General features: G+C 39.6%; 1 protein-coding gene across 2 annotated transcripts; it reads left to right on the forward strand.

Annotated features, from left to right (window-relative positions):
• The first annotated feature begins 5536 nt into the window (after positions 1-5536).
• Positions 5537-26891, forward strand: LOC102229367 (cytosolic 5'-nucleotidase 1A-like). 2 transcript variants are annotated; one of them, XM_014472644.2, is made up of 8 exons: positions 5537-5815; positions 5992-6194; positions 10161-10205; positions 15000-15167; positions 15255-15384; positions 20620-20742; positions 21621-21805; positions 23119-26891. In XM_014472644.2, exons 2-8 carry the CDS (start codon positions 6039-6041, stop codon positions 23473-23475), a joined length of 1164 nt encoding a protein of 387 aa, XP_014328130.1. In that variant the 5' UTR covers positions 5537-5815; positions 5992-6038; the 3' UTR covers positions 23476-26891. The 2 variants fall into 2 exon arrangements, with proteins under 2 accessions (XP_014328130.1, XP_023201013.1); XM_023345245.1 differs by lacking the exon at positions 10161-10205 and having other exon boundaries at positions 5537-6194.
• The last annotated feature ends 998 nt before the right edge of the window (positions 26892-27889 follow it).

Genomic DNA, 27889 nt, shown 5'->3' on the forward strand with positions numbered 1-27889 from the left:
GAACTACAACATTTAGGATTATTATTCATTATTCACACACACAAAAAAACAAACTTCTAGAAATTATGCCGTGTTTGCGAGGGACTTGACACATGCCGAAATCATTCTAGGAAAGAAAAACAGTTTTTATGGTTATTAGGTATTTAGATAAATATTTCTTTAAAAATCCTACAGCTTGATTTATTATTCTACTTAGTTTTCTCTCACTAAAATTTCAAATCCCTGTTTAGATCAGTTGAGTCGCATATTAAAATTTTCAAGAGTTTTGAGTACTGTAGCTGTGTGACAGACAGTGTATACAAAGATAACCAGAACTGCAAATTTGCAGTACAGTTATAAGGGATTTCTTAGAAGCAGTCAGTATCTTGCCTGCAGTAGATTACTCTATGTGTGTTGTACTTCAGTTCAAATCCAGATTAGCTGGCCCTGAGGCTAAAGTTAATGGGCTAATCTGAGAGAGGCCAAGTCCAAAGCTGACTTTTACCTTCTAGATAAAACTCCAGTCTCAAAAACATCAGGGATGTTTATGTGAATGCTTTTTACGAGCCTTTAAATTATCAACAGGTTTGCTTTAACCGGTATTTACAAAAAAATATATGATCGTTTGTATAGAAAGTGGAGGTTGGAAGCAGTGCGCCACCAATAATCATCTGGGGTGAAACGTATACTGAGAACAGAAGATATTATTCATTTCCAGTCAGTATAAAAAATAAATAAAATGGTATCAGCTACTATTGTAATAGTTAGCATTTTGTTGCTTTACTTTTATATCAGAAAGTTATTCTGTCCAAAAATGCTAGCAAGAATTAAACAAAGGCAGATAACTGATGGGGCACTGTCTCTACCACCTCCATTTTCCATTAAATAATCATTGCTACTGTAATCAAAAGTCAAACATGAAGATAGTTTAAAGGCTCTGTTAATACGAAACACTTGAGCATGACAGTAGAATCAAAGTGTCACTCGAAGCATGATATAATTGCTCCTTTAGCTTTTGTCTGCTGTTAATACACCTGCCTGTATTATTCGTTTATATAATTTACATTTGCATTAAATATTATACTAGGAAATCGATCTGGCAGACAAACTAAGATGAACTCAACGACAGAGGTGGTGTTATTATTTGCCCTTCCCTCTGCCTTGCTGCCTTCCTTTGTGCTGTTTTGACTCCCTCCATTGCCACAGACACGGTTAGTCATCCAATTTCACATGTGCCGGTTTGCTGTAAAACGCTCTGATTGGAACAGATCGGCTCACACAGTGGATCCACAATGTTTCTGTCTTCGCTCTGTTGTGTTCATTAGACTTCATCCATTCTAATTAGCGCTGCTTAAGATTCCTGAACACCCCCCACGCACGCAGCTACAGATCATATGGAGGTTTTCATTTGACTCGCGATCCGGTTCAGAATGTTGGTGAGAAAAGTCCATCTCTTATGTGCCAACGATGGGAATGGGATTGACCGACTGTGTGGAGCTCATTATGAATTGCTGATGTACTTGTTACATGTGATGCGGTTCTAAACAGGCACCTTAACCTCTGTGACATGAATACCAACATAGGTTTTTTTTTTTGAAAAGAAAAACAACTTTTCTTCTTAACAGGGAATCATGTCCGCTCTGTTGTTCAATATAACTATACTCTTCAACCGCTCTCTATGATGTTTATGTAAATCTGTCTGTGTGTCCTTTTTACTTTTATTTTGAAATCTTATTAGAGTCCTAGAACAACAACAACAAAAAAAGCATTGTAATTATTTTTGTTACATAGAATAAAACATAAATGTCAAGCGTGACGTGTGTTTTCCTCTCGTTGAGTGTAGGTGCGTCGGAAACCGCTGCGAGGCACGCGCGCAAGAACCGACTCAGAGCTAGCACGAGTCACCGTGGCGTCGCGCCGCGTGTGCGGAGGCTTTAGTCTCAGTCGCGGTTGTCCCGGACGGGTTCGACTCCCGACCTCGGTACCTTTGCCGCATGTCTTCTCCCGTCCTTCTACCCTCTTTATAAAAATGTATTAGTCGGCTTTAAAAAAAATAAAAGAAGAAAGCAAGCATGAGTCATCTCAGTGATGATGCCACACTGCTGCAGTGATGTCACCGCTAAACGCTGTTCTCATGGTAACCGTGCTGGGGCCACGAGGCAAGGAGACGAGCCACACGAACCGTGTTTGCTGCACATATTTAGGTGGAAGCAGAAGGAGCGGTGAGATGTAATGAAAGGTAATCATCCCTCCGGTGATGGTTGACTCTCATTAACTAGGCAGAAGCGGAGGAGTAACGAAACAGAGAGATGACTCATCAGAAGTGACTTAATAAATTACTTTAGTTGGATTTATAAAGGTGTAAAAATGAGCATACCTCAAGAAATCCAACATAGGTCTCAATTATTGCAGCTTCTCCTTTATACAACTTCCCAACCCACCATTTTTTTCCCCTCTCTTTTTCCATTGCACATTCCCTAAACCCTCCATCACGGATCAATAAAAATCTATTCTGAGCCTCGCCGCATCGGGCTTTTCAGCTCAGTGGAAAACCAAACACCACAAAAGCACACACTGTGGCCACAAGCCGACGCAATCCATGAGGCGCCAGAGCAGCAAAAGGGTGCAGCGCGCGCAGTGGCCACAGGGGGGCGCTGCATGCTCATTGCGCCCCCTCCTCTCTCTACCTGCCTCCTTGTCCACCAGCACAACATGTCTGTGACATTTTGTATCACAAAGGCTGAAAAAAAAGAGACCATGTAAAGGTCAGGTGTTCAGTTCAGTTTCATATTCACATAACAAGCTAAGAGAACAGAGAGAGAAAGATATGAGGACGCTGAACACAGAGGAAGTGAATGTGTTACAGTAAAAAAAAAAAAAAAAAAATCAAAGTAGACCTAAAGCGGCTAGAGTTTGTCTAACAGTCACCACTGTTTACACAAATACAGAAACTTCTACTGCTGGCAAATCAGACATGCTGGAACAAATAATTCACAAACTTCAGTTTCACATGTGCCAGTTTCACAGCAGTAGGGGTTTTGTGTGATAGAGCAACACAAAGCAGAGCATAACTGTAAAGTAGATGTGTGTTTCATAATTCAGTATTATAAAACCATCTGCACAGTGTTAAATTCAAGTCGTATTCAGCCAGGACTTTGTCATGATGACACCTGCAAACCTTTTTGGAGGGGTAAGTCTCTAACAGTATTGCATATGTATAAAGACCATTTTTTTGTCCGGTATTCTTTGCAAAATAGCTCAGTCTCAGTCAGGTTGGATGAGTGTTTATGTGAAAATGTAATTTTACGTCTTGCCACAGATTTTGAGTCCAGAGTTTCTCATAAAGAGCTGAAATCTGTAAATAAAACAAAGACAGCCTGTTTTGATATGCGGAGCTGTTTTGATGCTAGCGCGGAAGCTAACATCCACAGTCTTCCTTTTATTGACTTGATTTGATGAACAGCATTCATGGATACAACACACGGGCAACAGGACTTTTCTACAATTAATTTTCTTTTTTGTTAATTCTTCTCAGTATATAAGACGTAATGACAACAGTTAAAGAAAAATCCAGCATCATTTCAGCATAAACTTGGACCTGATTATGTTACTACTGATCTTCCTCTGCAAGCAAAGCAGATACTAGATCTAACAGAGTGGAAAGACCTCACTAAATCACTGGGAAAAATGCAAAGTCAAGTTCAAAAAACAAACAAACATGAGTGCAAACCACTGAGGCACACATCTGTAGCAGAATTCAGCATGCATGGCTAATGGCTCTAAGTACAACCTTTTTTTAATGAAGGGTACATCCATTATCTACCACCTTTAGGCTAATTTATTCCCTGACCTGCCCCTCCCTTACTGGCTTTCATACTCACCAGAAGAGCATCTTTTTCCATAACCAAGTTTTGCTTTGTGTTATTTGGGGTTTGCCTTTTAAGGATAATAATAAAGGTTTTTTTTTTTTGATTGAATTGAATAATTCACTAATATTCTTCAGAGATGTGGACATACCAGGAGCTTTTCTCCAGAAAACATCTCACTTGTCTATCGAGACAGCTTCCAATTGAGCTTAATTGTTAGAGTCACAAAATATCGATAATATCGATACCAAGTTGATACCAGTATCGGATCAATACTAGCATGGTAAGAGCCATACTCTAGTTTCAAAATTCCTCTTGAAATTTTACTTTTGTTTGGTAGTTTTTCAAGTCTACCTCAAAAAAGATTTTGTTTTGATTTGTTCTCAAGTGCTAATATTTTTACACTATTTATTTATGGAAAATATGCACATAAATCTGTTTTGTTTTTCTATTTTTTCCTGTTTATTCTGTTTAAAGTATTTTGGAGACACCTGCAAACTTTGTCCAAATTCTATCCCAGGTTTTAACAAAACAAATTGAAAGGAAAAGCCACAAAAACACAGAAAAGATGAGAAGTTCAGTGATGTATTAAACTTAATAAAAAGTATCGGTATTCTATCAATATCGATATTCTATATCGATATTGATCGGCAATATCGATCGGCAATATTGATCAATATCGATATAGAATATAGAATATCAGGTATCAATATCAGTATCAGCGATACCTGCCCTGTATTTACTTGGTATAAGGTCAATACCAAAACACACAATATTATATCCTTCTATTAAATAAATAATCATACATGATGAAATATGTCAACTTTTGACCAGAAGAAACAATGCTGTAGGTAAGACTTGCATTAAGCCCTACCAAAATGAAATCAGTACAACAGAAGAGAACAGGATGTACACTTATTGTAGTATCTAAGATACCAAATGTTTTATATAATCAACTTTTATTTAGCCAAACGTTACACAAAAATAATAATACAAAGAATGCTTTTAAAGGTTGTTTTACTCTGCACAAGGAATGAGGCACGTATTATTGTGTTATTTTTAGAGGAATAAAATATAAGAAAAATAGAGTGTTATTTTTAGAGGAATAAAAACATGGAACTCACTTCATCTGTTATAAATGTAACAAATGCTGGAACTTTTAAAAGAGCCTTGCTTAATAATTTTAGCGTATGAAGTGCTATAGTTGCATATTTATGACTCAATATGCTATGTTATTGTAATAAATAGCTTTTTTAAAATGATGTGGACCCCAGGAAGAGCAGCCATTGTCACGCCAACAGTTAATGGGGGAATCCAAGTAAACAAACTGAAAAAAGAAAAAAAAATACATAAAATGTTAAAATCATAAAAGCAAAACAAATAATCCACTTGCCTCTTGAGCTACGTCACGGCTATTTTTATTGCGCCTGAACTTCCCATGAGCCTCTTAGGCTAAACTGCACCGTCAACATGAGGTCAGCGGAGGCGGGGTCGCGCTGAATAAGGAAGCGGGCCTCTGATTGGTCAGCAGCAGAGGGGAACAAATCAAACCAGGGAGCAGAGAAAGAGGGAGAGAGAGAGAGTGATTGAATGGGACAGAGAGTTACAAGATGGGAAGGGGTTGGAGTGAATTGGTTGGGGGCTGAGGGGCTGAAGGGTAGTGAAGGGGTGGGGGCGGGGGGGCAGTGAAAGAGAGAGAGGTGGCAACAGATGGAGCGCTGCACAGCCTGAAACACTGAGACCAGGGACAGGCAGAATGTACGTCTGCCTGCGTCTGCGTGCGGTCAAACTGTCACCCAAGAGGGACTGAGTGTGGGATAATAACTGTGAAGCGTCTTTCATGTCCTCTGGATTGGATGTTGAGAGCAGTAATCCTCTTGGGACGGGGAAAAGAGAGAAAAAAAGAGGCTGGGTACGGGGCAGAGCGCACGAGGAAGAAGAGGGAACTCTTCGGTGTGATTTAAGGGCAGGTGCAAGCAGATCTCTCATGTACACATGAACCTTTGGTCCTGTCGTATGTGAGCGACAGAAGAAAGACATTTTTGTTTATTTAGTTCACCTTCTTCCTGTTTGTCTTTTTTTCTTCTTCTTGTTTGAGAGGAACACAGTGTCCCGTTTGTTTTTTGTTTTTGTTTTTCCAAAGAAGGAGTGTAAGGGTTGACAGCTGTTGAGGCGCAGACAGAGGGACTGTCTATGGTGAAGATGAGTCTGGACGCCATACAGGTGATGAGCGGACAGGTGAAGGAGCTCAAAGTTTCCCCTTCGTCCAACGGAGACACCAGAGGCTCCTGGGAGGGGAAAGAGGAGTTCGACCCCAACCAGCTGGAGCTGACCGCCAAGCCGAAGCCGGTGAGTGTCACAAACCGTGGTCGCAGTTCGGATTGGATTCTGTTCTGAGACGATCATCCCTCTACGCTGCTTTCTGCAGGTAATGGTTTGAACGTAGATGCACACCTGCCAACGTGTTGGTTTGTCTTAAATCGTGTCGGTTGGATGTTAAGGCCGGGAATCGGCACATTGCATATCAGTGAATCTGCAGGTGTCAGTGACGGCCTCTTACTCCGTTACAAACCCACCGCCAGTGGAATTTCAGACGGACACATCCAGAGATTTACATTAACGCGTGACCGGTCGTTGGGCTTCTCAAATGTCATGTTTGCAGGTTCAGGTCTGCAATCAACAAATTTGTTGCATTTTTTTCCCCACTTTATAACACTTTTAGCCTTAAATCATTTTTTGGTAAAGAGCACTAAGAAAGTTGAAAGTAAATTTGATGACTTCATTACTTTTCATACCTCAACAAATATGTGTTTCCTTCTCTCAAGAATAGAATGAATCTATGTAAATATTAACTGTAGACAGATAAACTACACTGTCTCCCTTCAATGAACTAATTCAATCTAGAGTTATATAATTGTTTTATTTTATTCTGAAATATTTTTCCCATTTGTAGGCTTTTATGTTTTACAAAATAAAGGTAAACACAAATGCTAACCGTTGTTAGCTTGACAACTGTTTGTGGAAATAAGCCTGTTCTAAAGTCCTGGGGGGAAATGATATAGAATCTGTAAAATGATTATTGGTGAGTGATTTAGGCAGAACTCAATCACAACACTACTGCAGACCACTTAATAGTGTTGAAATAAAGTTTGAATATTTAGTTTAGATTATATCTGAGGTTTTCTTTCTATAACTAAAAATAATTTATTTTTCACATTCATAAAACTGTCAGGTAGCTGTTTAGGAGATTTACAATAAATTCTATCTGTCTATTTCTTTTTGAACAGTTAAAATTGCATTGCATAAATTAACAATTATATTTAAAAAATAATTGAAGTTAGCTCCAAATCAAGATTTTTGCAAAACTGTAATAATATTCAACAGTAGAAGAAGAATAGTTCTTTCATTAATTTCTGACTTGGCACACATATCTACAAAAAAGTATTTAATAAGCATGTTTCTTGCTCAGTTAAAGGTCTTTAAACAGAAGGATGTTTACTAAGATGCTAGGCTAACATTCGCTTGTTTCTCTGTTTTGACCACTTGATTCTTTGACCTGTAAAATGTTTCCTTTGTAAATTATAGTTTGTAGACAAAACTTACAGAAACACGTTCACCTATTCTATATATTCAGAATTTTATTGTCAATATGGTGTAATTATTATGACCAGGTATAGCAAGTGGACTGCGATCAGGTCTCTCCCACATGCTTGTCACTATGCTAACTGCCTTTGCTAACTTTCAAAATGGTTACCACCCAATTTTTTAGCAGTAATTTTACTTGTAGTGCCACTTAGTGAGAAAATATAAAGACGATTTTTTAAAAAGCTGTCTTTGGTGGAAGCTGTGAATGAGCGGAAGGTTCAGTCAGAGTTCTGAGAACATTCAGGGAAGTGAAGCTGCTACCCACAGGCTAGCACGGGGAGCTGAAGTGTCACAGCCAAGGGCTTAGGGCTGTTTTTGGCTTTGAAAGATATCGACATACTGAACAGGATGTACTGTAGTCTGTAGCACTTTTCAAGTCCAAGGGAATAAGCCTCTAAGTTGCCTCTGGGCGACTCTGACAGGGATTCACTGCAGTCCTATTGCTAGTTTCATAAGCATAAAGCAGAAGAATAACAAATAAGTGTAGACTATAAAATGCAAAGTGGTTTGAAGCTAAAAGAAGCTAAATGCTGAGTAATCTCTGCTGGGTGAGGATTAGTGTATTTTCAGATCAACATGTAGGCCCACTGATGATTGTGCTAAAATATAAAACCAGATATTATTGTATAACATCACTTTCAAATTCACAGCAGCAGCACAGATATATTAATGCCCCTCTGTCATACAGTGTATACATAACAGCATTAGATATCTAACAAAAAGTGTGTTATATAAACAGAATTAGATATCTTAAATTTCCAAAAATGTTACATAAGTACTCGCATTTAACCTATCTTGCATGTAAATAATCTGCTACAGGCACATCAAAACAACAATAAAAAGACAACATAATTAAACTAATAGTTCAACAGTTTGAATATACACTGCGTAGAGGGCAACAGTTTGTTTCATTGTATTTTGAAGAGCTCCTTTAAAGGCACAGCAGTAAAATAAGTTTTATGGGTGAGACTGTAGGTACATCTAAAAACCAACAAGCTCTTATGCCTACAAAGTTTAGTATTTTCACTAAGCTGACTTCCCAGAACACCCAAAGCCTTAAATTCAACAAAACATTTAAAGCAGTAGCTAATGGAAACTCTTAAAATGTACTTTTCTAATTTTCTTCAACAGTTAGATGTACTATAGCACCAGTGCTAGCTTGTAAACAAGCAGGTAGCAGAAACAAGAGACTGAGATTCAGTTTTAGCGTTTTAACTCTTCTCTTATGTAGTAGTCCTATAGATAAATAAACTCAAAGTGTTGCTATTATAAAACAGCAGCTCATAATGTTATGCCTCATCTATGTGTCAAACCAGTATGCAAAAGCCTTAAGCTTTTAAAGACACGGATGTCTTTTTTGCTTACAGAAAGCACTAAATTTGGATCCATTGTTGTCCACAATCTTTCAGTTACTTTACTTTAGGCAGATACCTGCCTTGAGGCTTGCTAGCGCAGTGTTAGCTTTGCAGTACGCAGTTGATTATTGTTACCTCTGAGTCTTTTTGGCTTTGATTTTAAATGTTCCCTGTAATTAGAAAATTATTATGTCTCCATATAAGCTATATCAGTGGAAGCTATGCTGCTTGCTGTTATCTCTGGGGACGGTTTTCTTTTATGATAAACTGCTTTCCTTCTGGGAACAGAGTCACGTTACAGTGGACTATGAATAAAACACTTCCAAAGCAAGGTACGCTATAATCAGTAAAAGGATCACAGTGCCAGGCGTCCCAGTTTAGATCCGATATTTATCAGTGGTCTAACACTGTTTCCTGTAGGAATTTTGTCATTCATTGGCCAACAAGATGTTTTGTTTTTTTTTTTCTCAAAGAATAACACAACTCGAGTCAGATTTCAGAGCGACATCGCTGTTTAGTGGCAGTGTGTACAGTCACACGCCAGCGTTACCATGTCTGCCAAGACTTGGACAGGCTGCACCATCACTGGCCTTTACCTTATCTATAAATAACTGCAGTCTGCACTCACCCAACTACTTTCTGCTCATACTCTCACCTCTTCGCTCCCCTTCTATACTCCAGAATCTTTCTGGAAGTTTGTGTCTTTGGTATGTAAAAAGAAGAAGAAGAAAAAAAAGATGAGTCAATGACCAGGATTAAACACAGATGTCACAAAAGTTCTGAGGGGTTTCATATCATGAGAACAGGGTTGGGTTTAACTACTGGTAAAAGACTAAAAAACAAACAAAATTTTTTTCCCAATTTACACATATAGTCACCCTCTAACAGGGATTGTAAGCTAGCGTTGAAGTCACAGTGGGTTTCTGTGAAGAAGAGTCCCACAACTGACGAATTCCCTCTGGGGTAAAGGAGCCCTGCTCGGGGAGAGGGCAGGCAGTTAACACTTCCAGTATCAAATCACAGCAAAGAACTGGACTCCGGCTCGGCCGTCACTCCCAGACTGTGTGACATGTTATTCATAGAGTCAACTGACTACGTCAACTGATTCGTACGTCCCGCTAATCTGTCACAAACCACAGCGTTGTCTGCAAACATGAAACTCTGAGGGTGATTTCATCTCCTCTCACTCTAAAAACTGGAGTTATCTGCAGGAAATAGCAAAAAGTGAACATTCAGACATCTTCTAATAATAACAACAATAGTAAATGTGCAAGCTTCCTTCTGCTGAATAAAAACAAACTGTCGTTCTGCTAAGGTGACAGGCAGACGGGCCCGGAAGGTGGAGGGAGCCGTGTTCTTCGTAAGTATGTCCCGTCATCACGTTGTGTCTGAGCGAGCATCCGTGACGACCTTTCACCCCTGCGTGTTTAACCTTCTGTGTGACGGCTGCATGTTCGCGCACGAACCCGTGCTACTAACCAACCGCTTGACCCGATTCGTCGTCACGTGTGTTGTGCTGATTTCACATTCTGAGCTAATGAAGCCTGTAATGTGTGTACATATGTGTTATTATGGGTGGACGCCTGTCAAAATGGCACCAATGGAGCACATGCACAGAAAAACACTTTATGTCTTTCAAAGAAGAACCTAAATTATTTAGGTAAATTTATAGATGAACAAAAATGAGGTATGATTGAAACTGAAAGCTACGAATACAAAAGTGCCTTCAAAATGACTTTATCAGTAAATATGACCTGTCTTTGAGAATAAAAGATTGTTTGTAAAAGTACAGCTGTTCTGTGATGGCCTCAGTGGGTCGTTACAGAATATGAAGAAACATACCATGCATAACTCTGTCACAATAAGCAATAAAATCTACTGACAAAATGTTAAGATTCAACACAAACTGTTTTTATTTCTATTTTCATGGTAAATAGAATCACATCTACTCACTGATTTTGCTCTAAACACTTTGTTGTACCTAAAACCGCTTTTAATTTGCTGTAGTAAAACTTGGCTAAATACAGCAAGTGTTTTCAAATTAAGACTCACCTAGATCCTGTTTTTATTGCTGAAAATAGACAAAATATATATTTTTTTCAGTTTTCTATAATTGAGCCCAAAATAAGATCAAACTGGAGGCCTGTCATTTGACAAGGAAAATGTGCAAAAATAATTTGAAGTTCCTACCAAAAAAAATCTGATTATAATAGTTTGTGGTTGTTTTATTATTGAGTTGCTATAAAAAAAAGGGTAATGTTTTTGCTGATTGTAGTTTTAAAAAATGTATATTGTTTCACCTTGTATGTTTGAGCTTTTTTTTTTGGCCCAGCTGACAACAAGTTTGAACACCGCTGTAATAAATCAGTTTACCGCATGATGAATTGCAGTAGGCTTCATAATCTCCATTTGCATGCTTGAAACAGTTTTCTCCGTCTAGATTTAGCCCTTCCTTTGCTGTTTCCTTAGTGTAATGAGGAGTGAACTTTTATGTCAGTCCCTTGCCAGGCGCATGTTCTTGTACCAACGACTGTATCATGAGTAGCTGAGTTATTTAAATGGAGTGTCTTTGGAGTGACTTTTTGTTAAGCAGCAGTTTTGTCTGTTTTCTCTGTCTGAGAGAGGTGCAAAGTACCAGAGGTAGAAAATGCATACATCAGAGTAGCAACCTTTATTGCCATGCTACATTAATTTGGTGTTGGTGAATTCAGTGATCTTTCGAAAGATTTCTTGCAGCAATTCAGTTCAGTTCAATTCAGTTTTATTTATGTAGCTCCAATTCACAACAAATGTCTCGAAGAGGTATTTTGCTAAAAAAATTTTTTAAAAATCATTCAAATTTTTTCATACACACATTCCAATTGACCCTAGTGATAAAACGGTACAGCAAGCTCAGTTAATTATTCAAATAAAGTAGTTTAAAAAGTTTCCATCTCAGGAAACCCAGCAGGTTGTAGCAGGGAGTGTCTTGCAGCAGTCACTCCCTATGGACCAGCACAAAGCGACAGCAGGAAATCACTTGAAACTTGCAGCAGAACCTGGAACCAGATGTAAAAACAATTGGGCCAAACACACAACTCTGTGGAACTCCATAAGTAATCCTGGAGAGTGAAGATCTAGTGTTCAGATGAACAAACTGTAATCTGTCGGACAGATGAAACTCAAACCGGCCAGCTCTGCAAAACGTAGAGAAACAATCATAAGCTCTCTAAACCCACTCACTACGGCAGACACCTGGTTATGCTGACATTAAGGAAAATTAGTGACAAATTACAAAGACTAATGGCTCTTATAACAGGTAAATAAATCGGTTTTCATATTCACCTGTTGTTCCTTAAAATGGATCGTTTTGCACCTTACAGTTTATGTTTAGCTTTTGCTCAGATGTGTCCTGTCAAGGCCTCGTCTGCGTGTTACCGAGTATGTGAGCAACATGTCAGCGGCGGCCGCGCGGTGACGGATCATAGCTAAATACATCAGCAGCAGCTCAGCGCTCTCTCCGGATCGCGCTGAAACACAAGCAGGCAGATGCCTCAACACAGAGTCCCTCTCCTCACTACAGCAACACTCTGCTGTTTGCCGACAATTATATCAGAGCAGTGCCATTTTGTGCTTCCTGTTTGGATGAAACCCAAGTAGTAGCCACAGAAAGAGGACTGAAATTCAGCTTTACAACATAGCTGTTGGTAACAAGTATATTAAAATGAGAATAGCTGGGGCATGCCATGGTGGCGTAGGGGATAGCGCGACCCATATTTGGAGGCCCTGAGTCCTCGACGCGGCCGTCGCGGGTTCGACTCCCGGACCCAACGACATTTGCCACATGTCTTCCCCCCTCTCCTTCCCCGTTTCCTGTCAGCCAACTATCATGGACACTAGAGCCCACAAAAGACCCCCTGGAGGGGTAAAAAAAAAAAAGAAAAAAATGAGAATAGCTACCTTAAGGTTGTTGTTAACTTCTGATTTCTTTTGTTTTTGCTTTTTTGTTGATCTTAAGTCAACAGGAAAAATGATAAAAACAGGGTTTATGATGATTTAATTTATTAATGGGGGGAAAAATGTATTCACACCAAGCTAGCTTTATAAGCAAAAGTAAACACCTTTGAATCGTAAGAAGACCAAGCTGACGTCAAGTATTTGTGTTAATTGCAGATTTGGTTTAATTCAGCCACTTTGGAGGTTTTCCAGCATGAACAGCCTGTTTAAAATAATCTCACGGCATTTTAAATGAATTTTAGTTCTGCCTTGGACTAGGCCACTCAAAAGCCTTTAGCTCAGTTGTCCAGTAAAATCTGGCTAATCTCCGGTAAGTTATTATATTTGAATACTGCAACTTGTATTTACTGCAGTTATCTTTCTCACTGTATTTGTAATAGTACCTCCTCCTTAAAACCAAAATAATAATAACAATAAAGGATGTTTACACATAATGGTTGCTCCAGTGGTTGCCCACTTGAAGTCTAGCACCATTTTCCAAGCGAAAGAAAAGATGTTACAGCTTTCCTCTGATGTAAAAGATTGTACGTGTGAGCCGTGGACAGCACACACACAAACACACCCTCACACACACACTGTGAGGCAAAGTCAAACAAGCAAAGCCACCAGTGTTCACCCAGTGGGTGCAGCTGTGGGCCCTAATGCCTACTGCCCTGGCAGGAATGTTGCCCTCACCCTCCAAACAGCAGCGTAAACATACACATCAGGTAACATGAGGACAAAATGGCGTCCTGATCTTTTCCTCCTGAGTCCATGGAAGGAGAGGGATTTAGTAAATTAAATGCTAACTTGGTAGCGATTGTACATTTACAAAAACATACAGAGATGTGCAGCCGGATTTTGACACAACTACACATTTAAAAAGATCAAGGTGTCTCCAGAGGGATATTCAGATCTTTGTGCTACTTCTGTATGTGACAATTTTTAAATTCTAATTTTCTCTACACGCCACCCAAATTGTGCTTCCCAGTTTTAACAAATAAAAACTTCACTTTTTCTTTTTTTGTGTGTGTAAAATCTAGACATTTGCATGAGTTCTACTTTTATTTTGTTCCTCCAATTATAAATGTTTTTTGTCATACAGGTTTAATTTTACACATTATCCTCGAATGGTCTTGAGTTTCATTCTTGGAACAATTAAAAAACAATGTTGATATAGTAACAGTCACATTTTACTGCTTACAGCAACATTTGCCAACCCTGGTCCTCAATGCACACTGCCCGAGATGTTTCCTATGCGTTTCCTTCATTACACCTGATTTCAATTGATGGCTGATTAACAGGCTTGTGCTGAACTGCAATGATTGGAATCAAGTGTGTTAAAGCAGGAAATCATGTAAAACATGCAGGGCTATGTGCCTTGAGAACTAGGGTTGGGAAACACTAGTTTAAGGTACTTTATTGTGTTTTCATGAGTAAAACGATCTTGGAGGACATTTTGTGTGGAAATACTTCCTCCATCTGCATCATTTTGGATGTAGTCAAAAGTTTGTAGTTTGACTGTCGCAGCTTGTCTGTAAGTTTGTTTTACCTCAACATAGCGTAGCGAGACAGACTATATGCCCTCATCGTCCACCATGAACCTGTTCCCAACAGAGCTCTTCACTCTTTTGGCAATTATCAGATGTCTTATATGATGGAGTTTCGTTAGTCAGAGTTTTATATGCAACCAGAAGAATTTCTCTTATAGTCACTTCTAAATAAACATAGAAAAGAAACGGTCAAAAGGATATAATCAACTCGAAACACACTCGAACAGCCAGCTGCACACACTCGACAAACATGATCTTAAGAGCTCTGCGCTTCAAATCATTTGACCTGAACACAACTGAAAATCAGTGGTCAGGACTAAATGTGTATGTGCCAACTGTCAGACAGATAGGATGGATGGAGAGTTGAGGAATTTACAGTGAACAAGCAAATGAACAAGCAATGCCCCAGGGATAGGAAGAAGAAATGGATGGGATGGAGAGACATGTGCAAAGGCAAACTTAAAAGGAAAAATGTTGTTTTAGCATGATTGAATGTAAAAACAGGGTTTACCCCGTAATTTCTTCTGCCATGTATTGTAAAATTGATGGATTGATTTTGTTCTTCTCCTTTTAGGTTGATTCTTAAATTCACTCCACTCTCAACCCAGATCTCTGTTTTCCTTCAGCCAAAGCCAGAGAACGCCGTGACGGTGGCCGTCTCTTCCCGGGTCTTGTTTCGGACCGAGCGGGAGCAGAAGGTGTTCGAGCAGAAAGGAGTGGAGGAATACCTGAGATACCAAATCGAGCACGAGAATGAGCCCTTCGCGCCGGGACCCGCTTTTCCTTTCGTCAAGGTTATAGATCCGCACAGATTTCTGGGGTGTGATGGTGTTTGAGTTGAACTTCTTCCAGGGTGACTGTTTCCAACGCCCCTCTGACAGGCTCTGGACGCGGTCAACACTCGCCTGAGGGAGCTGTACCCCCAGAGTGAAGAACTGTTCGACATCGTCTTGGTGACGTACAACCACGCTCATGTCGGGATCCGGCTCATCAACACCATCAATCACCACAGTAAGTTCCACAAAGATGAACATTAATTTGAGTATTTTGTTTTCATGTGACAAACTGTAATCAACATAATAGCTTTTACTGTTTTGGGACAACAGTTAGCTAATCATCTCACTGCACATGTTGCAGCCTACTTTTTAAATAAAGGAAAAAATAATCCCATTTTCTGAGCTTTTGGTCACTACAGTAGCAGTTAACTATGAAATCTTCCATATACATTTATCTTATTGAGAATAAGAGATTACAGTCTGTTTCTGCTTTTGTCAAAAGAGCTATTTACTTTCAAGCTAGGTGGAGTTTGGAAATCTTGCAGCTGAAAATGAAGGAACTGTCTTTCTTGTGAACAAGGGAGTGTCTTTCTTACTATTTCAATCATATAGTCGATAACAGGAAATGTTGTTACATTGGGAATACGGAAAGGGCCCAAAAGCAGGTTAGCACAAAGGAAGCCATGGATGAGGAACAACAAACACATTCTCCTTGCCAAAAAACTAAATTAAAATAAAAAAGCAGCAGAGACAGGAAACCAAAAAAAATACGTAGCTGAGAGTAGAAAAAACAACTTTCAGAGCAATAACTTCCTTAGGAGTAGGAGGATGCTACTGAAGGTGTGCTCGGACACAAAGAGTTTTCTCATGGTAGGCTGTGATCAGTGGCGTGCGGTCAGCGAAGGCAGGTGAGGCAGAGCCTGTGGAGCACAGCACAAAATTAATATTATCTACATGTCCAAGTGTGATTGGAATTATTTTACGGCTATGCATGACATGTAGAAGAATTGTCTTTTTGGCCTCCAGCGTTGGCCGCATGCGGGGAATTTCCTTATGTAAACAATAACATGCAGGGGATCTAAATTTGTAAATCTGATTATGATTGTGAGTCAGTGCCTCACCAGCTATGTACCTCACCGCATGTCACTGGCTGTGATATATATGTTTCAAACAAATGTTTTTCCCGGTAATATGCAGTTTGTCATTTCCTGCTGCTGTAGATAATTTGAAATGTTACCACTAGTAAGGGAAGCACAGACACATTACCTGACAAACAAAAACACCAACGAGGGACGGAGGTGAAAGTGACTCGCATGACTTCTCTCTTTGGCAAATACCTTCTGCTGTGCAACTCTCTCAGTGTAGTTTGTGATTAAGGGTTAGGGGTTAAGATTAGGTTTGGGTCTTAGGGTCATTATACATTCGTTATCTTCCGTTTAATCCGGGGTCGGGTCATGGCAGACAGACCCAGACTTCTCTCTCCCCAGCCACTCGGCTCACTTCCTCAGAGGGGATTCCAAGGAATATCCCGGCCAGAAGAGCAACATATTTCCTCCAGCCGGTCTCGGGTTTTCCTTTGGGTCTCTTCCTGGATGAAGATGCCAAACCAGATGGCCGGGTTATCTCAACTAATCCTCTAGATGTGGAGGAGCAAGGAAGGAAATCAAATCAAGGTCTGAGAGTGGAGAGGGCCTATGAACATGGACTGAATGTGTCTTGTTTCCACTGTGTCAATCCATCAGTCCGTCCCTCGTCTTTACCCACTTGTCCTCGCAGGACCGTGGGGAGCTGATTGAGGACTCTTTGGGCACAGAGTGGGGTATTCCTTGGATAGACCCAGTCCATCACAGGTCAACTCATAGACAGGCAGGCCAATCAATCAAGTGTTAGAGGTTCATTAAACCTCACATGCATATGTTTGGACTGTGTGAAAAAACTTGATACCTGGTGAGAACCCAGGCATGCAGACGAAGAACAAACTCCGTGCGCAAAAGACGTTAGGTCAGGTTTTTATCCCAGGAACTTCATGCTGCAAGGCAACAGGGCAACCAGCTGTGCTGCTCTGCTGGGATGGATCCGAATACCAGATCTGAACATTGCACACACAACGATCAATCGAAAGTACTTTTTTCCTCTGGACTGTGGGAGAAAACTAGAGGAACTTGAATCAAATCCGCAGGGAGAACATGAAAAGTCCACACGCTACAGCCGAGCCTTTCTTGACCTGAGGAAACCATGTTTACCACTGCAGTCGCCGCGGCAACCTGAATTTAGAGCCATCTGCCTTCCCGTCAACTTTGACCAGTTTATCTGTCCCTGTTAAAGAGAACGTGGACCACCACATGTTTCCGTTTCCAGTTGTCAAAAACATCTCAATCCACGTATCTTCACAATTCTAGATGTGGAGGAACTTTGTCACCTAACATCCTTAAAATATACAATTGAAGTATATATTGTGACAAATTCCAAGGGGCACAAACACTATGTTGGGTACATTTCAGATGAGCCAAAGGTTGTGTACTGAAGCTGACGCAAGTTGTGCTCAGAGATAAACAGCGGAGTGTATGGACAGCTGAGTGACTGAATCCTTCCCAGGGAAAATCTCAGACCTTCTGGTGACACTCTCCACACAGACCGCTTCCTGTTCAGCTCCTCTAATGTTTTCAGATCCGCGGACCTTCAGGCCGGGTCGACTTCAGGATTAAGTCCCGCGGGATGGAAGAATAATCCAAGAGGCCCGAAAGACAAACAGCAACGAGCAAAGACACCAAGAAAAGCAACGCAAGGCTTCGCAGATGCTTTTACGTTTGATGTCGTTTTGGTGGCTCCCTTTGTGAAGAAGTGCATGCATCAATGCAACGACCTCTGACCCTCCCTTAGCAACAGTTTCTTCTCTTAATCCTGAAACGAATCCAAACCTCCAGGAGAACGTGATGCATAATCTGCTTGCAGTAAAGATTTTGTGTCATTTGAAAGAACATAAATGTGGGACTTATGTAAGCGTTTCCCAAGAAAAACTACATGTGGAAGCACGGAACAGAGCCTGTGAGAGATGCACATAAATATCTAAAAGTTGGTCTTTATTGAGGCAACAGTGTGTCTCTGTTGTCCTGCTGATTTCCTGCTTTGATATGATAATGTTTTAGATCCTCTGAGCCAGAAAATGAATCCAAGATGAATGATCTGAAAACATTCATGCAGCCAGGAAACGAAAAAATAATGAAGAGGACTTAATTCCTTTGAGTCCACCGCTCTGTTACTTGTCAGTGCCTGGCTTTAATGACTTAGATTTTACATTTATTTAATCTTTTAATTCTAATGCTTAATTTTATGAATGTATTTTTTTAGGTTTTTATCATTGATATTATTATTATACAACCACAAAACCAGAGCTGTTATCCTGTATGCAGGGCCAAGGTGAAAGAGGTTGCACACTATTCTTTAAAAGCTGTGGAGCGGTTGTGGCAAAAAGTAGCGATAAAATCTGCCTATTAAACTGTTAAAATGTGAACAAACTGCTGTGTCTGCATTTAAACCTCGTCAAGTTACATATTTTGAAATATTTTTTTACATTGATGTAATTTGGCACCGTACAGATAAAACAGCTGATTTGATTGATTAAAATCATGTTTCAGCACAAGCCTGTGATCTTCAAGATTCGGTTTCTACAATCTGTGACATAAAAACTTTTGAGTCGTGCTAGAGATTTAAAAACACGAGAAATTCTGTGGTGATAAAATAAAACAAAATAAAGGGGTTTCTGGTGACACTGTATTTTATTTAGATCTAAATTAAACATAAATGTAAAAGCAATAGACAGATTAGAGCGCAGTCACGAAGTATCTAATTTGCAAAGTGGTTACGTCACAAATGCGTAAATGTTTTTCTTTCATTTATTTAGGGAGGATTATAAGATTAAACAGTATTTATTTGGTGTTTTATTGAAAATAATCCACGAGAAAGTAAGATTTGCTTTTGGAGGATTTTTTTTTTTACGCTTCAGCAACTTTTATACATGTCTATTTATTATTTCTGAAGTTTGGATCGAGTATTTAACATGTCATGTTTTCTATTTCTAATGGTGCTTTTGCATATTTTTTTTCAAACTTAAAAAGCCAGTTTATGATTTTGATCACCACAACAGTACAAATACACTTTTCCAACTTGAGGGGTAATATCAGAACTGTGGTCACATGGCCCAGTCAAAGTCCAGACCTAAATCCTATTGAGAATCCATGGCTAATGCTATCCACTCTGAGAGAGCTTAAAGTTATAGGATATGATATTCTTTATCAATGCACTGTGATTATGGCCACATCCAGTCATATCTCCCACCCTCATTAACCTTCTGTCACATTACGTAACATTTCCCTGGTTTCGAGTTCACTGTGCTTCTTTCTGAACCTTCTGCTCCTCCTAACTTCTTCTAAAACATTCCTCCTGACCTTCCTGTCCGTCTCTCCTGCTCTGCTCTTGCGAATATCCTCTCATTCCACCTGGGAGAGGAGATAGGATCTAGAATCATGGATCTAGTTACTCTCTATCAGTGGTCTCTCGTCGTTCTCCACATGCTGTATCTGCTCTGCTCTTTTCATCGAGCCACAGCAGCGAGTTGAGTCCCTGCACGACAAAATAAATAAATAAATAAATAAATGCAAACAGACTCTTTGGACATTGTCCATCTTTTAAGCGCTTGTAAGTTTATTCATGTCTCCTGAGATGATTTATTTCCATTTCAGCTTCTGCCCCAAACACAGATTCAGTCCTTACAGCCCTGTTATTCAGCAGCATTTCATGTTAACAACCAATAATCCTAAACTTATTTTATTAAAATGTAATTAAGTTTATAAGCTGCTCATTTAAAGGGACGGTATTATGTAAAATTGACTTTTTGCGCTTCACATCTTGTCATAATGTTATTCCCTCATCTAAAATGTAAATGGCGTGTTGCTTTCGTTCTTTCATGAATGTTTTACAAACCATTTAATCTCCCATGGCAACCATTCAGCTGAGCAAAACAGCTGTCAGAGCTGCAGTTTCCAAACTTCTGAGCTTTCAACCTCCCACTCAGCTCCTTCAGACTAGCCAGGAGCAATTAGCAAACACCTAATTGGTGGAACTGAGTATCCGCTGTGCTCCTTATATGACCTACTTCTCAGTGAAGCGCTGGTTAAAAGGTTCTTAAAGGGTTAATACAGGATAGATGTTGTGATGACTTGGAGGCAGAGTTTCAGAAAGAGCAGGAGCTTTTAAAGAGACAGCGACCCAATTTGAAGACATTAAATCAGGAAATAAAATTTCTCTTATATCATATTTGATATTTATAAAACATAAGGTAACACAGTTACTTAACTATGCTATAAAATGGCACTTAAACATAACACTGCCCCTCTAAGGAATGCTGACATTCAACTCCACGGTATGCAATGAAATAAAAAACCTTGCTGCCGTCTGTTGGTCTCGTTCCCAGACTTATTTATTGAGAGGTTCTGTATGACCGGAGGAAGCAGTCCGATTGGCTACCTGAAGGCCTGGCACACCAACCTCTACCTGTCTGCAGATGCTGAGAAAGTCAGGGAGGCGCTGGCTGAAGGTAAGAACACACCACTGCACACACAACGACGTTCTGACGGCCATTTAACATATTAGGTTGATGGTATGATGTTTAAAAGAGAAAACTTTGTTATCCAGATAATAATTCAAATTGTTCTCCATTTTAAGTAAAAGATTTTTAGGAAAGCTGCATTTTAAGTTACTTATCTGCTGTATGTCTGTATTCTATCATAGCTCTGAAATCAGGAGGAGAAATATAGTCTGACTAAATTTTCTTTTTGTCTTGACTTTAAAAGTCATGTGCAAAAAAAAAAGAAAAAATGAAGATAAAAATATTTTTTAAGTAGTTTTTCTCTCCTTGTGGAGCATTGTTTTTCCTAAAAGAAAGAATACAAAATTAAAAAGAGAATTATGATGTGCAAAATTTTAAAAATGAGTGTTTTTCTATGAAGTATTTCTGACTATAACAAATATATTTCTTCCATTTCAACAACCGACAAAGTGGAAAATATACATTTTTTGCTTTTATGTCTTGCTTTTCTTCTCACTTAAATTCTGAAGGGCAAGTGAAAAAATGCCAAGTGATTCTGACAATATTGTTTTTTATTTTCTTACTTTTAAAGTCCTAACAAAACAAAAAATTTGGCCCGATTTAGAAAATGGCTGATCAATAAGAAGTTTGCCCATTGCCTTTAGAGCTTCCGTAGTATTCTGTTTGGTTTAGAGCTAATTCATACGGAAAAATAGTTTCTGTAATATTTGCAAATTACCTTTTTGTTTACAATAGTTATGCTTTTTTCCCCTGTCATTTCCTAAAAGATGCTGTTCTATTTCTCTAACGCACTGCAAATTAAATTTAACTTCCTTCAACCGAGTGCGTGCCCAGTCTATCCTGTTTCTCTCTGTGTCTGCGCTCAGGCATCGCAGCAGCAACCATGTTCATGCCAGAGAAGCTGACCGAGGTGTCAGAGTCTCAGCTGAGAGTGGCGTTCGATGGCGACGCCGTCCTGTTCTCTGACGAGTCTGAGCGCATCTTCAAGACCCACGGCCTGGACAAGTTCTTCGAGCACGAGAAGGAAAACGAGGACAGACTCCTGGATCACGTTTGTAAAACTTTCTCTACAGTTTCTGTTCCTAACATTGCTACAGAGGCAACCTGATGCTAATCTAAAGAAATAAAGAAAAGATTGTTGCTTTTTTTAAAAGTATTTCCAATAAACTGTAGACAACCTTTAATCTATAATGTATTATTTTCATAGAATAATATAATAAATTATTGAGATTCAGGCTATCGTGTGTGTAAACAGTGTGCTTGAGCTGCATCCATGTGTGTTTTCACACCTGATAGTCCGGTAGACTCGGTTTGATTGAGGACCAAAGCTACAACATTCGTTACATTTTCAGCTGCTGGGGTTCACTTTCACACTGTGTCAAATTATCCAAATGGTTTGAAAAACCTGTTCCCCTCCGGGCCTGTGGTGGCGCTGCACCAAGAACTACAGTAGCGACACAAAAACCTCAGAAGAAGACACTGAGAACAACTTCTTTCTTGTAAACAAAAATGGAGTAGGGCCAGATTTTAGCGGATGTAGGATTTCTTTTTTTTTTTCTTTGGCAAAAGACCATGAGCCATTTCTGCTGCTAGCGCTAGAACTCTCAGGCTAGTTTTAGTCAAAATTCCCCAGAATGCCTTTGGTGTAGCCCACTTCCTGCTTTTGGAGTGGTTTAGAAATAAAACGTGGTTTTTCAGCCATATCAAAATGTTTGTATTTCGCAAAACTGCAATGGAAACGCGACATTTTTTTTGCATCATCCCACTTTGTAAACAGCAGCAACATGGTTATTTGTAAACACTTACCGCATCACACAGTTAATCAGAAGTTGAGTTTGTGATTTGAATGTGTTGAGTCGATAGCTCTTTTGTAAAATGGCCAACTCCAATTTCCCCAAAGCGCCGCATACGTAGCCGCTCCAAAGTAGAAAGAGTTTGTCGCTCCAACAAATTCTCTTGTCACAGCGGCTTTTCCAGACGTTGGCGTCTGGATGAGATGCCAATGTCTCCTCTGGTGGTTGACAGATGAGGAGCGTTAGCGCCAGGGCTGAACTGTGGCTATGTTTCATACAAGTATTTACATCCATAATTTTTAATGACTATTGTGAGGAGACGCTTATTCATGTGCAATTTTAATTGAATTTCAGATGTTTTGGAAATGCCGCAATTGCGAAATTTTGTTTTTTCGACACTAGCAGAATATCTACTGTTGGCTTGCGTGATCCCACCTCCCCAAGTGAACTGGACATTCTATGCAAAAAAAACTAGAGTTTGATTAAAGTGGAATAAACAGGGCTGGTGTGAATGCACCCTAAAAGAATACATAACATACTACAAGTTACCATCTTTTCTACCGCTCTGCAGGGTCCCCTGAAGGGTTTCCTGGAGGCTCTGGGGAAGCTGCAGAAGAAATTCTACGCCAAAGGCCAACGCCTGGACTGTCCCATCCGCACATACCTGGTCACGGCTCGGAGCGCGGCCAGCTCAGGGATCCGGGCGCTGAAGACGCTCAGGGCCTGGGGGCTGGAGATCGACGAGGCGCTGTTCCTCGCCGGCGCCCCCAAGGGCCCGATGCTGGAGAAGATCCGGCCACACATCTACTTCGACGACCAGATGTTTCACGTGGAGGGCGCGGCGGAGATGGGCACCGTCGCCGCGCACGTTCCTTATGGGATTGCACAGAAATATAACAGCCAGCAGAAGATGAGCTCAGGAAAGTAAAAAAAAAAAACAAAAAAAAAACTCGACAGCAACAAAGGTGGGGGGGGGGGGATCCTGGAGTGGAAGAGAAGCTTAACTTATACTGTTAAATGTTCGCAAAATGCACTAAGGTCAAGGAGAGGTCTGGAACCCGAGATGACCTGGAAGAAAACATGACTGTCCCCTGTAAAACCCAACGCCTTAGTGAGTCGTCTGCTGGGGAGATTTAGGAAATATTGCCCTGCATAAGACAGCAAGTGTTTCATTGCCACTATAAATGCACTATTATTCACTCTCCTCCTTGACTTCCTAAGAAAACAAAACCCCGTCTCTACAAAGATGCAAAGCATCACTGTAAGTAAACCCTTACACCGAATGTTATTGAGCTACAAGTACAAAGCAGAGACTGTTAGATTACATACAGGGTAAATATATAACAGAGATATACTGTAGCAAATTAGTAGTAATATAGAATGCTGGAAATCATTTAGTAATTTTGATTTCAGAGAAATGTAAAATGTATATATATATTTGTAAACTACTGTACAATGACATGTTGGGACAACTGTAGATAGAAAAAAACCCCCAAAAAACAAGTAGTACATTTTCACCAAAAAACAGAATGTGATTCTTGAGATCAATCTCAAAATCCGATCTCCTTGAAAGTCAAAAAAATCGCCAGAAAAAGCTGAGAAATGTTGAGGTTAAGCGCAGACATTTTCTGGGAAAAGCAAAAAAATTTGCTCGCAACATTTTCTCAGAAATCTTTGAGAAAAAAAAGACATAAAAATTTCTGTGTTTTAAACATCTAAAAATTTCAAGTTTTGGAACTCAAAAGTCTTCCAAGATTTTTCTAGAAAATGTGTGAGATCAATCTCAAAAGTTTTCTCTAGGAAGTCGGTGAAATTTCCGAGTTTTTTCCCCTTCAAATTTCAGAGATTTTCTAGAAAATTTTTACTTTTCAAACTCAAAATTTCGAGTTTTACTAAAAATGTGAGATTTTTTGGGGAAAATTTACTCCATTTTTTTTTCTGTCTACAATGGCTCAAACATGCCGTCGCAGTAAACTGCAGCAATGCAACTTCTCTTGTGTGAGTCCAAAACAACTATAGAAAGCCATAAGTCTCAGATGGTGCCTTAAGAATGGCAGTTATTATTAACCAACCCTGTTTCATATGTAATGTATAATGTATTAAGTATTATTTAATGTTACAGTACTCCTAATCCTTGAACCCTTTCACATTTTGTCACATTACAACCACTAATTTCAAGGAACACATAAATCAGAGAACCAGCCAAGAGGCCCATGACAAAAATGGAGAAGCTGCAGAGATTCGCTGCTCAGTTTGGAGAATTCGTCATTCGCTCCAGGCATCTGGCATTTACAGAAAACTGAAAAGAAGGCAGCCTTTGATGAAAGAAAGCTACAATTAAAGTTGTTTAAAATTTCCAACAAACCATGTTGGCAGACAGAAATTTTGAGAAGTGCGTTCCGGTCAGATGAACCAAATGTGATATTCAGACGGTATGTGTGAGACTTGGTGGTGGCAGCATCATGCTGTGGAGATAACCGCTTTTTTAGCATGAATGAGGAAGCGGGTCAGTGTTGAAGAGAAGATGGACGGTGGTGAGACTAAATATGATTGAGAATCTTTGGCAAAGACTTAAAAACTGTTGTTAGTAATCCCTCCATCCAACCTCATTGTTATTTTTCAAAGACAGGTGAGCAAAAACTTCAGTCTACAGCTGTGTGAAGCTGGTAAAGACATACCGCCAATGAAAGGAGCTTCTACAGGTAATGACACAAGTGGGCTGGATATACTGTATATCTCTTACTCAATTTTAAGGTTTTTATTTGTTGAAACCTCATATTTGTTTTCCCCCTTTGTTGTTTGTGGTTGTGATGTCACAAAATTTGAAGATGATGGAAGGCTGTGAATCCTGATGGAAAGCACTGTGATATGATGGAATGTATTGCTCTGAAAATGTACATTATTGGCCCTTTTCCACTAATATCCACTCAGCACGGTTCGACTCGGTTCAGTGACATTTTCCACGACTAAGGTTTATGTGGGATTGGAAGAGCATGGAGTCGCAACGTTAGAACAATGTCGCTTACTCACTGGCTAGGGGATAGAGTCACTGGTTGTGACTCCCATACAATATTCCTGCCAATATAGCTATTTTGTGAAAACTCTAAACATCAACCAAGTGTATTAGGAGTTTTAAGGACAATGGCAGACTTAGCAGAAATGTTCAACAGTTTCTATTGTTGTGTTTTTCTTCTGCACAGATCAGGAGTTTTCAGTCTGTGGGACTGAATAACTATATGACGACCACCCACTATATGTGAACTATGTAGAGTTTAGCCAAGCTGAGCTGCGTTGCTAGGTGCTAGTGGAAAAAGGCCGTACAATGCTCCCGATTTTTTAAGCTAGCCTGCTTATATGAAAGGTAATTTGTTGGTATAGCTTTAGCCTTAGTTACAGACCGCTAACATCCTTAAGATTGTCAAGATTTCCCAAAAAGTTTTTTTTTTCTGAGTGCCTTTAGTTTCAAACAATGCACAAACTTTTCCCACCCAGACTTTAAGTCCTGTCGTATCATTTCTAAGCAAACGTAAACACGATCCAATCATTAGCATGGTAATGCTTAGCAAGCTAGCATCTTCTTTTCATGTCTAAAGTCAAGCTAGGGCTAAGATACAACTGAAGATAAATAGAACTGTTATCATGATTCGGCTGAATTACTTGAGCGAAGCTGTTTGTCATTGTGTAATCAGCTCTGATACTCACGCTACACAGACAGGTAGCATGAGTCTACCTGTCTCACGCTACCTGTCTGTAGCGTGAGACAGATAGAGTTAGCCTTAGAGTTAGCCTTAACTCTAAGGCTAACTCTTAGGCTAACCATAAGTTAGCCTAAGGCTAACTTAACTCTAAGGCTAAGTTAGCCTTAGAGTTTTGTTTAATGTTACTTGTTTTCATTTGCTATTGGAAGTCAGAGTTTGAGTTTCATAATTAAGAAAATCAACTTGATTCACCCCTAACATTGAAATTGGGACATTGAAAGGTTTTCACATTAAAAATCAGTCTGTAATTAAAGTTTTAACTACATATTTGTAGCTTTCTTAGTTATTGTCCAAGTAAGAACAAAACAACTAGCATTTCCTGCTGGTTTTCCACTGTCCAACCGGAACACAGTTATCCTGAGCGTAACAGCATTCTGAGATCTGACCTCTGACTTCCATGGTAAATGGAAACCGTCACACTCGTTTTGTCCCCTCAACGTAGCTCGGTATAAAAGTGATAAAACTTCCTGCAGCATTAAATGGGCAAGCGCAACAAAGCACTTAAATGTTGTTTGCTTTATCCAAATGTGCGAAAGATCTTACTTGTATTTTGTTGCATTTCAATAAATTTTGAAAATAGATTTCATTGCCACTGGCAGAAGCAATGTTCTGTCCTTCAACATCACCGTTTACATGACCACATGTGGAACTTACCTGTGAACACACCTGAAGCAAATGACCGGATTCCTTCATCAGCAGAGACTTGGCAATGAGATTTATCATCTGGCATTCAGCCAGATGATAAATCTCATAATTATTCTGATAAGTAGCAATTAAAACTATTAATAATGTCCTAGCAAGAAAAAAATTCTGTGTATGTAAACATATTTTTAACCATATGCACATATCACACCCTTCAGATTTTCACTTGCAGACATATTTAAAAATAGCTTTTGCTCTATCACATAAATACTCCCTTACATGTATTAAGGTTTATGGTTGCAGCTTATAAAAATCTGAAAACGTTAAAAGTGTTATGAACACAAAACACTGTTAAAAACCTCTAGAATTTATGCGTTGGAGCAGTCCAATTTTTTCAAGCCGTCTTACTGAATAGACTTAATGATTTCCATTGGGAAAGATGTGCAAAGTTGGAAAAGTGCCTGCAGTTCTTTAGTTTGCCATGGAGTGGCAGCATTGGAACGACAAAGAACTGAATGCCACACCAACAACTCACACTGGACAAGAAAAACGAGTGGAAAAAAATCCACAGTTCATCGAGTAAACAGATTAGAAGGTCATACGTTGAGACATATTTTGACACTTTTATCTGTTTACTGTGTATTTACTCTATCCTTGATTGACTCATTTCTATTAAATATGCCCTTTCTTAGAATTGTCACCTGTGAAACACACATTTCTATGATAAATATGATGATAAACATAATAAATAGTCCTGGCTCCATTCTACCGGCGGTGCCCCAGGCCCCGGTCACTGAGGGCTAATGTACTGACACTGACGTGGATGTTTTCATGGACTGAAAATAGCAGCTTCATGACGTCGCCGCTAACCTACCGCAGCAGCAGACAGATAAGATACGGCCAGCTGGCAAACTCTGCAGCGCCTATGCAGAGTTCACAGAG

The sequence above is a fragment of the Xiphophorus maculatus genome, chromosome 13 (assembly GCF_002775205.1).
Source record: "Xiphophorus maculatus strain JP 163 A chromosome 13, X_maculatus-5.0-male, whole genome shotgun sequence".
In the NCBI taxonomy this organism is placed as follows: domain Eukaryota; kingdom Metazoa; phylum Chordata; class Actinopteri; order Cyprinodontiformes; family Poeciliidae; genus Xiphophorus; species Xiphophorus maculatus.

What these genes read in the sequence shown, in the direction of transcription:
- LOC102229367 (XM_014472644.2), top strand. Translation starts at nt 6,039, where the DNA reads ATGGTGAAGATGAGTCTGGACGCCATACAGGTGATGAGCGGACAGGTG. An exon ending in CAGGGAGGCGCTGGCTGAAG is followed by an intron (nt 20,743 to 21,620) that starts GTAAGAACACAC and finishes GTCTGCGCTCAG; the next exon opens with GCATCGCAGCAGCAACCATG. An exon ending in AGGACAGACTCCTGGATCAC is followed by an intron (nt 21,806 to 23,118) that starts GTTTGTAAAACT and finishes ACCGCTCTGCAG; the next exon opens with GGTCCCCTGAAGGGTTTCCT.